The sequence below is a fragment of the Lycium barbarum genome, chromosome 12, assembly GCF_019175385.1.
Source record: "Lycium barbarum isolate Lr01 chromosome 12, ASM1917538v2, whole genome shotgun sequence".
Taxonomy (NCBI): Eukaryota; Viridiplantae; Streptophyta; class Magnoliopsida; order Solanales; family Solanaceae; genus Lycium; species Lycium barbarum.
This window is the reverse complement of record NC_083348.1, coordinates 104,053,049-104,068,008: the sequence shown is the minus strand read 5'-3', so window position 1 is coordinate 104,068,008 and position 14,960 is coordinate 104,053,049. Positions and strand designations below refer to the sequence as shown.

General features: G+C 33.2%; 2 protein-coding genes across 2 annotated transcripts; one reads left to right on the top strand and one right to left on the bottom strand.

The window, feature by feature from the left end:
- Positions 1-6,385: 6,385 nt before the first annotated feature.
- LOC132621519 (formate dehydrogenase, mitochondrial) lies at positions 6,386-11,264 on the top strand. Its single transcript, XM_060335817.1, has 6 exons — positions 6,386-6,566; positions 8,762-8,933; positions 9,451-9,991; positions 10,358-10,482; positions 10,627-10,739; positions 10,850-11,264. Exons 1-6 carry the CDS (start codon positions 6,486-6,488, stop codon positions 10,961-10,963), a joined length of 1,146 nt encoding a protein of 381 aa, XP_060191800.1. The 5' UTR covers positions 6,386-6,485; the 3' UTR covers positions 10,964-11,264.
- Positions 11,265-11,737: 473 nt separating this feature from the next.
- On the bottom strand, positions 11,738-14,830 carry LOC132622923 (photosystem I assembly factor PSA3, chloroplastic). Its single transcript, XM_060337609.1, has 3 exons — positions 14,367-14,830; positions 13,484-13,648; positions 11,738-12,408 (listed from the first exon to the last, which is right to left on the bottom strand). The coding sequence occupies exons 1-3, from the start codon at positions 14,730-14,732 to the stop codon at positions 12,085-12,087; spliced, it is 855 nt and encodes a 284-aa protein (XP_060193592.1). The 5' UTR covers positions 14,733-14,830; the 3' UTR covers positions 11,738-12,084.
- Positions 14,831-14,960: the final 130 nt, after the last annotated feature.

The window sequence follows — 14,960 nt, the reverse complement described above, 5'->3', positions numbered from 1 at the left end:
CGCTTAATAAATCGTTTCAAAAATAGCCTCAGCTTTGTTAGGCAAAGTTTTTCTTATCCATCAGACATAGCTTGTGGACGTAAATTAGTTTAATGAACCTGTTCAATTAATCACAATTCATACTTTATAGGCAAAAGTTAGAAAGTATATCTTTTTGTTGCCCATAAGGCAAAAGCTCTAGTTTTTCCTTATAAGGCAAAAGTTCATGATATTTCATGACAATGAACTAGCTCAGTTGACCACAAGTTTTGTCTTATAGGCAAAAACTAGAACTTATGCATGATAGGCAACGTAAGCTCTTCCTAACAAATTTAAGTTAAGGTCATTTTAAAAAAAATTATTAAGCGGGGACAAATTCAAGACCGGACACTTTTGGGACACCATGCATGATTTTCCCCTACTCAAGTCATAGAAGGCCTAAAGGAATGAAGTGCACAAATAGCCGATATTTAAAACATCACCAAATTTACTAAGTATTTACAGTTTAACTATCTCAGAATCAAGTTTCAATAATCGGATCTGAAGTATCAAACCTTCAATAAGTTTACATTCAGGGTGTGTTTGATATGAAGGAAAATGTTTTCTTGATTACTATTAATCAGAAAAATAAGCGGATTTCTTACTTATTTTCTTATGTTCGCTACGTAAATAAAAATATATTTAAAATAAATTATTTAAGAAGTCAGTATAATTCTTTCACTGTCGAAATATAATTCTTCCATGTCGTTACAAGTTTAACCCAATCCTAGTTTGTCTCTGATATCTTCTCTAATTTTATGTTTTAACCATATAGCTTCACATGCATGAGCTACAAGGATTAGGTTTGTCATTCATATAGGAATACTTGCAAAAATACCAGCATAGTACATTCTTTTATTCTCTATGATTCAATGAATTACATAGACATAAACAAGATGAGGACAAAGAAACAACATCATGTAGAATCTGGGTGTTTAAACTGATAGAGATTGAACTATACAAACTTTTTCTCGAGTTTGAACTGCATAATTCAAATTCCATGAATATTTTTCGGAGTTTGCATTGTTGTAAGTTAAGTTTCAGATTATTATCTTGAAAGTTCAAATTTTATAGAAATGAAACGTTAGGATAATGTCCTCGAGTTTGAAATTTGAAATTTGTAAATTGTATGTCTTGCATAAATTATTCGGTTGGTAATCTTCATGGTCAGTCATGAGTTTTTCATGGAATTTTGGACAGATACAGTTCAAAATACAATACTTTTTTAATCTAGAATTTGAGCTGTTATAGTCTAAATTCAAAAAAGAAAATGAAATTTTAAACACTGGAGTTCAAACTCCATCAATTTTTTAATGGAGTTTGTATTATGGCATGTCAAATTTTCATTTCAAACTCGACTATTTTTTAAAAATGTATTGTGTTTTAATTAGAGGTATTTTAATCTGAAATTTATTTATGCACTAAAATATGATTAGTTTTTTGACAGAATACATCGGAACCTTCCTGAAGTTGACACTTTTTTTAAAAAAGATATCTAAACTTTGCGAGGGTCCTATGACCCCCTAAGCAATTTTAAATTGATATAATTACTTTCTTTTTCGTCCAATCTCAATTTTTAACAAGTAGGTGTTAATCACGCAGCAATCCCAATTTGACACGTGTTATTTTAATTAAATTACATTTTCTTTTCATTTTTCGTTTTTGTTTACACTATTTCTTTTTCTCTTTCTAATTTTTTGAACTCCTAATATGCTCCCTCATATTCTCTCTTTCTTCTTCTTTATTCTACCCCCATCACCAACCCCACCCCCACCCCCACCCCCGACAATAAGACGAAGTGTTTGTTGAGTAGTTGATAACCAAAATCATGGAATATTTGCTCATGAACCCATTTGAAAACCAATCATGAAGGTGCTTCTTCTTCTTTAATTTTTCATTAGGAAGAAGGGCAGAAAATAATACTACAGAGAAAAACTTCAGAAAAAGGGTCGTTTTTCAATTTCTACTGTTCTGTTCCTTACAGTTCTCCATGTTCCGTTCTTGTGTGCGCTTTCAACTATACATACAGTTTTTCTTTTCTTGAGTAAATTTAAAGTTTAGCGATTACATCAAGTAATTTGACTCTTTTTCATGTAATTTTATTTAGCACAATTTATAAATGAAGTTTTTAAAGAGAATCAATGAATTTCCCAGAATTTATAAGGGTTTTGATTGAAACTCGAATAAAAGAGCTAGATTTTGCCTCTATTAATCTTAAAATCTAACGGATTTTGAAAAATTGTTTGAAATGTAAGGAAATTTTTTTAATAAGATTTCGGAATTGAAGAAAAAGTTGAAGTAGTAATAGTAAAATGAAGGTGGTCGGAGTTGTGGCAGAAATAATGGCGTTGACCGTGACAGCTGGTGTGGCGGAGATTGTTTATGAAGAAGAAAGAAGAAAGAAAAGTAAGGAGAAAAAGTTAAAATAATATAAGAAAAATACATTTTATAAAGAAAAAATTGTAAAAATAAAATCATAGTGGGTTTTTGGGTTACTCATGCACTCTCTATGCTAGGTGGCTCAAAAAGGAGATAGTTATATCAATTCAAAGTTGTTTAAGCGGATCATTGAATCCCCGCAAAATTTAGATGCTTTTTTAAAAAAAAAAATGTCTTTTAAGCGGGTTATTGAATCCCCGCAGAGTTTAGATGTTTTTTTTTAAAATGTCAATAGCTTCCGATGTATTCTCTCTTAGTTTCTCAATCACATTTCAAAAAGTAGTTAAATTTTGAATATCAATCCAGAAAGTGACTATAGATCATCTATTACCACCTTCCACCCTACATATTGCTCACCTACCAATGTTTCCGCGAGGCCCGCTCTGCTTCTTATCTGATTTGTTTAAGGCCCCGTTTGTCCATATATATCAAAAAAAAAAAAAACATTTTTTTTGAAATTTTAAAGTTGGAGTTGTGTTTGACTATGATTTTTAAAATTGTAGTTTTTGGTGAAATGTAATTGTAAAAAAGTGAAAAAAGTGATTTTTTTTAAAAAACAAGTTTTTTGAGTTTTTGATATTCCGAAATACAACTTCAAGTTGTATTCGGAATTCTCATGGCCAAACGTTGATTCCGGAATAAAGTGAATAATTCTTTTGGCCAAACAGGGGCTAAATCTCTTTTTCGTCATGTGCTAAGACAAGAAAAAAAAGTATATTTAATCCTAAATTAATCACTAATTAAGTAGGCGTTTGGCCATGAAAATTAAATATTTTTCATTTTATTTGGAATTTTGATGTTAGAGTTGAAGATGAAGTCGTGTTTGAATATGATGAAAGTGAAAAGAAAATAGGGTTTTAGGTATTTTCCAAATACAACTTCAAGCAGGCGTTTGGCCATAAAAACAAAAAAAGAAATCACTTTTTTGGAATTTTTGAAGTTGTTGTTGAAGATGGAGTTGTGTTTGGTTATAGTTTTTGCAAATTATTTTTGGTTGTTTTCCCTAAAAAACATGCAATATGATTTATACCCCCACGTCTGAAAACTAGCAAAACCACCCAGCTTAACTAATTTACCCGAATTTGTCATCGTTATTATTTTCTTCCTCTATCCAAACAACATTCATTAACTGTAATCCTTATTATTTTATGCAATATATAAAACTACATTCGTTAACTCTAATTCTTACTTCCTTTTTTTTTTTCAAACCGACACTCCCAAAGAGTGTCAATTGCCAAGAATTACATTGTGTGAATGGTTATTCTTTAATATAATCCGCCCACATCGTGTGAATGGGATTCAAATTTATAAAAAAAAAAAAGTTAAAATTTGAAAAAGAAAAAACAAAAGCAAGGTCAAAAATTGAAAGTGAAAATCAAGATTTGAGTGTTTTACAAATTCCAAATCTAACTTCAAGTTGTATTTGAAATTTTTATGATCAAACGCTAGTTTTCTAAAAAGGAGGAAAAAAATTCTCACGGCCAAATAGATCCTAAGTTGTATTTTGAATTTTCAGCCAAAAGTTGATTTAAAAAAAAAAGTGAAAAAAAAGTCCGAAAAGAAAAGTGGAAAAGCATCATGACCAAAAGGGTCAAAAATACCTTTAACGTATAAAAAATGCCCTTCTTCTATTATTGGATCAAGTTATCCCTCCTTCCACTTATTTAGATAAAAAATACGTTTTATGTTAAATTTAAGTATAAAATTGCCCTTCATTTTAACAAAACCTGATATGAAACATATAAAAAAATTATCTAACTATGTGACATTGTTTTTATTAGTCAACATATAATTTGACCCATACGGGCTGAAGTTTCGAAACGGAAAGCAAATTGACAGGGGGTCTTTTCCATTTTGGTGAGTTCCATGCGAGCTATTTGAATTAATTGAATTGATAAAGAGTAAAATGGTTGCATTATCAAATTTTAAGAATTTGTTTTGAAAACTACAATCTGTATTTGGCATCAATGTGAAGATTACTTTTCCAATATCAGAACAGTCGTTGTGTTTGACCAATTTTTCAAAAGTAGTTTTGGAGAAAAGTCTATTTTTTTAATTTCTGAAAAACAACTTATGCTATTACTCAAAAATATTTTTATCTTAAAAGCTTGATCAAACACTTTTGGCTTTCAGAAAATTTGGCCAAACAGTTTCTTTTGTTCACAGAAATAACTTGCAACTTGCCAAATTCTGAAGATGCAATCCATTTCTATGTTAACGTGTTCTAGATTAAGACATTTCCCATTCAATAATGGTATGCATTCCTATCTTAATCTAGCACGCCTCTTACTACCACGTCTTCATTTCTCCGACTCCATTCAAAGCAAATTCCACTATGAATTTTACTATTTAGATAGACCAACAAAAATCTGATTTGTCATCTGCAAGTTCAGTCTACAAACTGCAACATAATTTTTGCCAAATAACTCACAATTATAGCCCAATTCCAAATTGAATTATTTAGCCATCTTTGTTATATCAGCACAGGCCACTTGGTGTCGGCCATTCGGCCTCATATCTAAACCAAGTGTGTGACATCGGACTTCTTGTCTCCGTCATATAACCTTTTTATCCAGTAAAGTTCACTTTCATTTTAGTTTTTATTCATCTCAAAAATGACTTTTGGCATCTTTCTTCATATAAATAATGAGTTCTTTCTTTTTGACAATTTAAACTACTAATGTAAAATCAACAACCCCAACGTTTCGTTTTATGAGTTTTAATTTGATTGAACACAAAGTTATAAAAAGTTGTGAAAACTTTTCGAATCTTGTAATTTTAGTTCGAATTAAAGAATATCTAAATATAAAAACTAGTAATATTTTTTTTGAAATAGATTAAAAAGAAAAGTAAGACACATACATTTAAATTTTAAAAGAACTCTCCTGATTCTGTGTTATGGGAGATCACTTGTCCATATACAAATTTTAAGTATTGTGAGAAATTTATAGTCTGTTTGGCCAAGTTTATTTTTTTCAAAAAGTATTTATTTTTCCAATAAGTGTGTATTTTAAGAAAAGTGACATGTTTGACCAAACTTTTAGGAGAATATAAGTGCTTCTAGGGAAAAACAAAAACAGTTTTTCAGAAGCCAAAAAAAATTATTTTTGCTCAAAAGCACTTTTGAGAAAAATACACTTAGAAACACTTTTTAAAAACTTGGACAAACACAAATTGTTGCTCAAAAGTGCTTTTAAAATTAATTAGCCAAACATTAACTGCTTTTAGCCAAAAATACTTTAAAAAAATATTTTTTAAAATAAATTGATTTTCGAAATTTGGCCAAATAGACTATCAGTCTTGAAAATGCTGAGTGAAGTGAGAGAGAATTTATCAACTCACAATGATTCTCGTAAAAATTTTCAGCTCTCAAAGATTCTCGTAAAACTTATCAAACTCTCAAAATAGTCATAAAATTATTTGTTTAGTCATATACTAATTTCTTCTGTTACTTGATCACACACACAAGTGCACGAAAGGAAAAACATAGATAAAAAGGAATATGACATGGTATAATTTAAGTTTTCAGATGCTTAAAAATAAGTAACAATGTAGTTAGTTAATCTAGTTTAGGTATAATGAAATTACTACCATAAAAAAAACATAAGAACAAAGGTAAGCAACATAATGTTGGGATATAACGAATCCAATTGCTCTCTTTTCAGGAAAGTTTTTAAATTTGCAGATTTTAACAGTCGTGGAAACAAATTAATTTAGATATTCAAAACTTAAAGTTGTAACCAATTTTTCAATGAAGGTCAAAAGAGAAGTCAAACACTAAAATAGTAGAATCATCCATGTTGGCTTTTGCATCTTATAAGGTCACATGCTTTAGGATGATAGGTACACGTGTCTCAATTGTATATGCACGTACCCAAATAAGTACAGTCCTTTCCTATAAAAGGGGCGATACATTTCTCGTGTGATAATCATCTCAGCCAAGTGGTGTTTCTTCTTCTCTCTTTTTAGTAAGTACAACTCAACTCTTTGCTGCAAATCCAAAAAAAAAAAAAAAAAAAAAAAAACCGATGGCGATGATGCGTGTGGCTTCTAAGGCAGCTCGTGCTATTGCTTCACCTTCATCCTTAGTTTTTACCAGACAACTTCAGGTATAATTAGCCATTTCTCCTCAATCCTATTTGTTGCTTTTCTTTTATTTGACCTACTAGTGTTTGCCCCTTGTTTAATGATTTCACTGAATTCAGCATGGATCGTTTCTGATTCTTCGAGAATCAAGTGAATGAGGATTGGAACAGCGGAAAAGTGAAAACACACAATTTTTATTTTTTATTTTTCAGTCTTCGATTTGGGTAGAAGAAATTAACGACGATCTACCAATTAAACGTCTGGTCTTTTTTTTTTTGTTGCTTTTTAGCCTACCCTGGCCAGCCCCAAACCAAATGAAATGGCTTTTTCAGTTTTCAATAATGTGGCAAATGTATGTGAAGTTGTTTGATTGCAAATAAAATTTTTAAGGGTAAAATTAAACTTTTGAAATTTGTGGTTTAAATTAAGTCAGAAATATTTATGTAAATATCAATAATCTCGTTAGGGTTAAAATGTTAATATTAAAGTTAAATTAGTACGAGTACTACTTAATATGAAAAAATAAAAATGACACATTTCTTTTTGGAACTAGTTTAAGGCCCCGTTTGGCCATAAGTACCAAAAAAAATTTCACTTATTTTTTGGAATTTTTGAAGTTGGAGTTGGAGTTGTGTTTGACCATAGTTTTTGAAATTGTAGTTTTTGGTGAAATGTAGTGTAAAAAGGTGGAAAAAGTGAAATTTAAAAAAAAAAAAAGTTTTTTTTGTTTTTGATATTTCGGAATACAATTCTGAAAAAAAGTGAATAATTTTTATGACCAAACGTTAAAAGTAAAAAAAAGTGAAAAAAAAATTCGAAAAAAAGTGAATAATTTTTATGGCAAAAAACGCCCACTAAAAATTTTCATGAAAAAATTGTCACATAAATTATAAATTGGGAGTTGGGACCGAGGGAGTACTGTAGTTTAATTTGTTATATGATTCGATTGCTTTTGCTTTAACGGAAAATCTAACGCCGGTAGGACCACAACAGTTTATTTCCTATCTTTACACGTGATGCTTGCTTACTTGAATTTTTCACGTGCTATTTCTGGTAATTTTTATATGGGGTAGGTGAAGAGTGAAACGTTTCACGGGTCTCAAGGATAATGGCAGCAGGGTGCCTGCCACTAGGCACATGTGTCGTATCTGCTTTGCATCTTCACGTGCTATATTTTTACTACATAAGTTCGATTTGGAAAATCTTTCCTCGGTACAATAATATTTACTTGTCTGGGGGAATAAATAAGATATAGTACTACTAGTTATAAGATATTTCTTATTTATTTTTAGAGGTAATGATCAAAAATACATTTTAATTATCACATTTTTTTTTTTAATTTCTCAGCTCAACTATCACTTGTTCACTTTTTGTACCTGAACTAAACACACCTCAACAATCAATTTTGAAGTGTGAAAGTAGTTGGTGATAGAGTCCAGGTAGGAAAAGTAAACAACTGATAGTTGAGGTATGTTTTGCAAACTAATTGGTGATAGTTTAGAACACCTGATAGCTCAGGTAGGAAATTAAAAAAAAAAAATGATACTTGAGGTGTGTTTTTGACCCTTAACCCTTATATTTAATGAAGTGACAAATTGTACTAACTGATTTTCATGTCTAGTTTGTTTATTAAACTAGAGTACTTTTATTCTCGCTATATTTGAGGACAATGGAACTGATAATTTCCTGTTAATTGTTACTTCCTCTGCTTCAAAAAGAGTATTCACTTAAACTTTTTTTTTTTTGTTAAAAAAGGATGATCGCTTATCAAATTAAGAAAGAGTTAATCTTATTTTTTTAGATTTACCCTTATTAAGGGTTAAGTGACCAAATCCCAATACCTATTTAATTAGGATTAGTTTAGTTAAATTATCTATTTTTGCCTAGGGGTTAGTATTTCTAGAGGTATGCAAATGGCTAAGTCTACGCTCTGTTTGAAACCGGAGGGACTGCTTGGAAGAAAATAATCAAAGCAAGTATATTGAATTGCTTTTATCTTTCATGAATTTATCAATTTTAATACGCCTTTTCAAGCTTCTAATTGCCTTGAGGTGAGCTTGAATTGGCTTCATCCCCTAGTCCATTTCTTGCTAACTGGTGCATCTACAAGATTTTGGGAGTAAGATTATAAGTTTAGCACATATTAGCTTGCTATATGACCTTAAAATATTCATGTATGTTCTGTCCACTTACCTTTCCTTTCTTCATCATTTTACAGGCTTCCCCTGGTAGCAAGAAGATTGTTGGTGTTTTCTACAAAGCAAATGAATATGCTGAAATGAACCCCAACTTTTTGGGATGTGCAGAAAATGCCTTGGGGATACGTGAATGGTTAGAATCTAAAGGTCATCAGTACATAGTCACTCCTGACAAAGAAGGACCAGATTGTGGTTAGTTAGTTGCTAATCTGTTATCTCATAGGTTCCATTCTTTACCTCCATTGAAGCCTGTGCATTTCTAAAGATAATCCCTTGGTCCTTCATTCTTGTACTACTATAATCCAGCATAAGTCTCTGTCTCTGTGTATTGAATTTGGGAGCAGGAATGCAGCTGAAATTGAGGAGTTTTTTTTCATTGAAAACATGAATATATGTAGTTAAGTTTTAAATAAATGGCTCCTGTGAGAACTGAACGGTCATATCAGGAACATTAATTGAGATAAAGAGCAAAGCGAGTAGAAAATATTTTCTTTGTTAGTGGTGGTCCTTTGCTTAGTATAAATGCTTGCTTGAGATCATTTATTATGATAATGGTGTACTAGTCTGGTACACAAACCGCTCTCTCTCTTTGTTTTTTACTGTTGAATTCTGGGCTGTGCTCTATACAATGAAATTTCTCCTTGAGCTAAAGTTTTTGTGTGTGTCCATCTATAATCTTTTTATGTTTTCCATGACTTTCTGTCTGCAGAGCTTGAGAAACACATTCCTGATCTCCATGTGTTGATTTCTACCCCTTTTCATCCTGCCTATGTAACGGCTGAAAGGATCAAGAAGGCAAAGAATTTACAACTTCTGCTGACAGCTGGAATTGGATCAGATCATGTTGATCTGAAAGCTGCTGCTGCTGCAGGATTGACAGTAGCAGAGGTCACTGGAAGCAATACTGTCTCAGTTGCGGAAGATGAACTGATGCGAATCTTAATTCTTGTCCGAAATTTCCTGCCTGGACATCATCAGGTTATTAATGGGGAGTGGAATGTTGCTGGCATTGCGTACAGAGCGTATGATTTGGAAGGCAAGACTGTTGGAACTGTTGGTGCAGGACGTATTGGTAGACTCTTACTACAAAGGTTGAAGCCATTTAACTGTAATCTTCTTTACCATGATCGTCTTAAGATGGATCCGGAGCTAGAGAATCAAATCGGAGCAAAGTATGAGGAAGATCTTGATAAGATGCTCGCAAAATGTGACATAGTGGTCATCAATACACCTCTAACAGAGAAAACAAAGTAAGGTTTCTGTTTCTCTCATTGCTTGGGCAAAAGTTCTCTTTCACCTTTTGGCTTGACGCACAAACATTTGATATTCTTTTTATATGAACCACTGAACGGTGATATGTCCTTAGAGATCATATTTCCTTTTCCTTCTTCGTTTAATTTTCTTTTTTGAAGCTTTGTCATCAGTTAGAAGTCAGTAAGATGATAACTGTTCTCGCCCACTAGTGTCGCCAGATAAACAATGGAGTATTTTTAAGATTCTTGGAGATGTTGGAGTTGTTTTCTTCCATACTGATATCAGTCTCATGTCACTAAGGTCATTGTTCATTTCCATGTGCTATATGTCAAATTCCTCACAATTTTTACTATGTGATCCAGAGGGATGTTTGACAAGGAAAAAATTGCGAAGTTGAAGAAGGGAGTTCTAATTGTAAACAATGCTCGAGGAGCAATCATGGACACTCAAGCAGTTGTCGATGCCTGTAACAGTGGTCATATTGCAGGTATTTTAATATCACCCGAACACATTATCCAGAAATGAGCCCCCAGCTTCAATATTATTTGAACACATCACATCATTAGTTTTTTTTTTTCCTTCTCAATTTTGAAATTTTCTTGCTTATTTCTTTTCTTTCCCCCAAATTTAGGATACAGTGGAGATGTTTGGTACCCACAACCAGCTCCCAAGGACCATCCATGGCGCTACATGCCAAACCAAGCTATGACCCCGCACATTTCTGGGACTACCATTGATGCACAGGTTTGTAATACTGAGTTTTCTCCAATTTCTATAGGCTTCGCTCATTCTCTACTTTGATGATATTTTAATGCAAGCAAACTGATAAAAGCTTGTTATGGGATATTTTGCAGTTGCGGTATGCAGCTGGAACGAAGGATATGCTGGACAGGTACTTCAAGGGTGAGGATTTCCCTGCCGAAAATTACATTGTCAAGGATGGGGAACTGGCACCGCAGTATCGCTAAATCGTTAATGTACCTTAGGGTTGTGTCCAGGTTTCTCTGTCAAATAAACTGGCAAGTCGTGTCTTTAATAAGCTGAAAAAGTGGCTACTTATCTTCTTTTAGAACATCTGTAATGCAGTTTTTCTCCGGTTCACTGTAACATCACATTTGTGATTTAAACACGTCCCCTTTTGTGATGGAGGTCTATGTATAATCCTCCATCGTCTTTCTTGAGTACTATAATTGGGAAACTTCCTTGCTGTGATAGTTGTACTGGTGTTGTCCTGGACAATTTTATGATGAAAAAATTCTCTTATCTGCTTATTTGCTAGTAGTTTTTTGTTGCCGTATCTGTGTTAATCTTGTCTACGACGCTAGGGAGAACTTGGGAAGAAAATGAATGAATTACAATGGAGTGAAACAGAATATCACCATTTTTTAAATTAAATACCAATAAGCTTCTTTATTATAATAATAAAAAAAAGGATATGACATCACCTTGTATTTTGCTTTTAATGTAATTGGGAAGAAAAGACTGACTGACATAGTTCGGAACTGCAGATTTTTAAATGACCTTTTTCTTCACATATAAGCGAATAAATGTGATGTATGTGCCGTTTGACACCCAAGAAGACCATATCCATAGTTATCCTGGGTGCATATTGGAGTGGTTTATTTATAGTTAAGTCTTTTTTTCTGTAACATCAATCATAATACTACAGGTACTTGCAATAGTGCTTATTTTTGTCATAAATAAGACTTGAATAGGGAACACTCCCTCCGAGATCTAAAATGTAGAGAAAACTAAAAATCAATAATTAAGCTTTTGAATCTTTTAACAAGTAATCGTTTGAACAGTTTTTCACAGCCAACTCTAGTATATAGCAACAGGTAATTCTAGTATACAATCGGAGCTTCTGTATCTTTCAATTGAAAGTAGAAAATGCAGACTGATTACAAAAGAAAGATAGCAGGGAGCATACATATGCACCGTCAAATTAGTTAACAGCATTGTGTGAAGAAGATGTGTCAATTCATGACATGTGAATGTGACTTCCTACACCAAAAGTTTGTGGGATAATCTTCCTCTTGGTGCTAGCTACCAGTACCTAAATCTACTTTGAGACGATAAATTCCATTCCTTACTGATTCAAACTGTTTTTCTTAAGAAATTCAAGGTCTTTCATTTGCATCTGAACTGCTTCTTTTGATAGCTGCTTGGGCTCTGTATATTTGATTTCTTCAGTTCCATCTGCCACTCTCTTTGCCTTCTCTTTGACAAAGCTTTCTACCTTTTGCTGCCCGACTGTAGGAAAGACAGCACTAAGCATGGTAGTTAGCAGTTTTTCATCTTCTTCTTCAATCAGATCCCTTCCAAAGCAACACACATGTACAGCTTCCAGAGCCTTCTCAGCTCGAATTTCCATGGGGATTTTAGGTATAGGAGCTCCCAATTTTGCCCGCTTCTGCAAGAATAAAGGAACATGTGAGAAAAAAATGGCTTACATTATCTAAAATACTTTATTTATGTTATTATCGGTGCCGGGTGTAACGGTAGTCCATAAACGAGAGCTCAAACATAAGTGCCATATATGGTTATTTAACTGTGCACATAATGTGCTTGGCGGATCTAAAAAGGGTAGTCCAGTGCACAAAGCATCCGCGCGCTAGCAGGGTCCAGGGAAGGGCCGCACCCCAAGGGGTGTGATGTAGACAACATACCCTAATGCAAGCATTAGTGGCTGCTTCCACGGCTTGAACCTAATAGGTCACATGGAGACAACTTTACCATTGCTCCAAGGTTCCCCTTCACCATGGATCTATTGTAGGGTAAATATGACGAAGCCCATAATCGGAGGACTTGCCACATTTTTCATTTGCAGCCAGGTCCCTTCTCTAACCTTATATAAACACGCTCTTTGTCTTCTGCTTGAATATGATGTCGTTTTGAGAGATACAAATGAGTGTGCAATGATTGTCCCCCTTGACAGTTGACTCAGTCGTCTTGAGGAAAGGATATACAGAGGAAGACCTACTCATATATCAAACTTCCATAACTCAAACAGTACGCCAACTTCCTTACTAATTTATATGTATTTTGTATTCTATTATTATGTTCAATATACAGATTTATTATGTTTGATTGCTATCACATGTATCATGTTAAAGTTACTACAGGCTGCTGTAAACATCAAGTTACTAGATATAGTACTGTTAATAAGCCTCTCAATAAGAGCTAGGCAGAGCTATGTTGCTTGAATCCTCCAATAATACTATCGTGTGTGTCAAAATCTCCAAAAGCTGTAAAGTTTCTGAGTATTTGACACGGTTGTACCAACGTCTTTGGGGAATTAGAATAAAATAGCAGCAGAGTCCCACATCAAAAGAAGGAAACAAAAACAAAGGTTAGAGTATGCTTTGAAGATAGTATCTAAGGAGGAAATATGCTATACATTTTAGTATTTTACTGATAAGCGTCGAAAGTAGTGTAATGTAAATAAAAAGAAGCTAAAAATCATTGGCAAATGAAATCTTGCTAACCTCTCTTGCTTCATTCATCATTGCAATGAAGTTTTGCTCTTCAAATTCAATATCATTTGCTAAACTAAGCCTTGCTACTCCCTCCAAAATTTCCTCAGATTTGAGTAAACCTGCTCCCACTGCAGCTAACCAACAGCATAGTAGCACATACAGAGGATCCCCTGTCTATCAATGAGGCAAACAATATCTAGGTCAATTTTTCACTTGAGACCTCTAATATTATGCATAATCGCCACTTTTTAGACAGGCTAATATCGGAAAAAAAGACTTCCGACTATTTCATTCTATTTTACATGGCAATATTTGACTAAACACGACGTTTAGAAAAGAAAATCAGACTTTTGGTGCCGGAGATTCTATGGGAAATTGAAAATGTCGAAGTAAGCTGTGGCTTATAAATACACACCAAAAATATCCTTAGAACTTGTTGTCTTAACTATATTATGACATTTCTATGACTATAAGAGCATTGAAATAAGAAGTTCAAAATAAAGAATTCGTAAATATAGAAATAAGTCATTCATTTTGGAACATACAAAAAAAAAATAAAAAAAAAATCATATAGAATAAAATGAAACAAAGCAGCTAAAAGCATGACGCATTGAAGGCTGTGGCAATGTTGAAGACTTGAAGCAGATTTGTGCACTTCTCCGATGGGTCAATTTGACAATTTCAGTTGCTAAATCACCTTACATTAGTTCATTTGTTTAAGATTAAATTTCAAATATTCATTATGAGTTGCAATTCTTTTCTTGTCAAGAAAGTGAAAAAAACACATTTTTTTTTAAGCGTTGGTCAAATTCAATTACAACTATATAGTTTGAACTACTAAGACAGATGAAGAAGTAACAAGCCAAGATAGTTGATTACAAGTAAAAGTTACCTTGCCACGTCGATCTCGAAATTCAAAGAAAGCTCTAGAATCATTAACAGAGCACTTGTTACCGACCCGTCTCCTAAACTCAGCAAAATCAATAAAATCACCACCAACACCACCTTCTTCATTGACAATTCTAGCTATGAGACCAACAACAGGGAGTGAACCAATCACCTTATTAGCGAAACTGGAAATTGGGTTCGTCGTTTCATCCATATAAGCCTTGACGAGCAAGGCATTGGAGTTGGAAGCTGCTGCTTTGTTATTATTCCTTGTGGAGGGAAATCTATAGAACCGTCTAAAGTAAAGAAGAGAAGGGGAAATGGAGTTACAATAGACGGAGGAGGAGTGGAGAGAGGAGACAACCACCATGGTGTTACATGTGGTGGACGTTCAATCTTTTGTCCTGATATTCCCCCTTTCTAGTTATCTTTTCGGAATCTGACTCTGCAGCTTCATTATCTACTTTAAAATAATGGAATACTAGTAGTATATTTTACTTTAATACTTCTAATAATTAAAGTGCCGCTGAGCAAATGAATCTTTCATTATCTTATATACAATTTGAATTTACAAAATCGTTTGTTTACTGATTTTCTG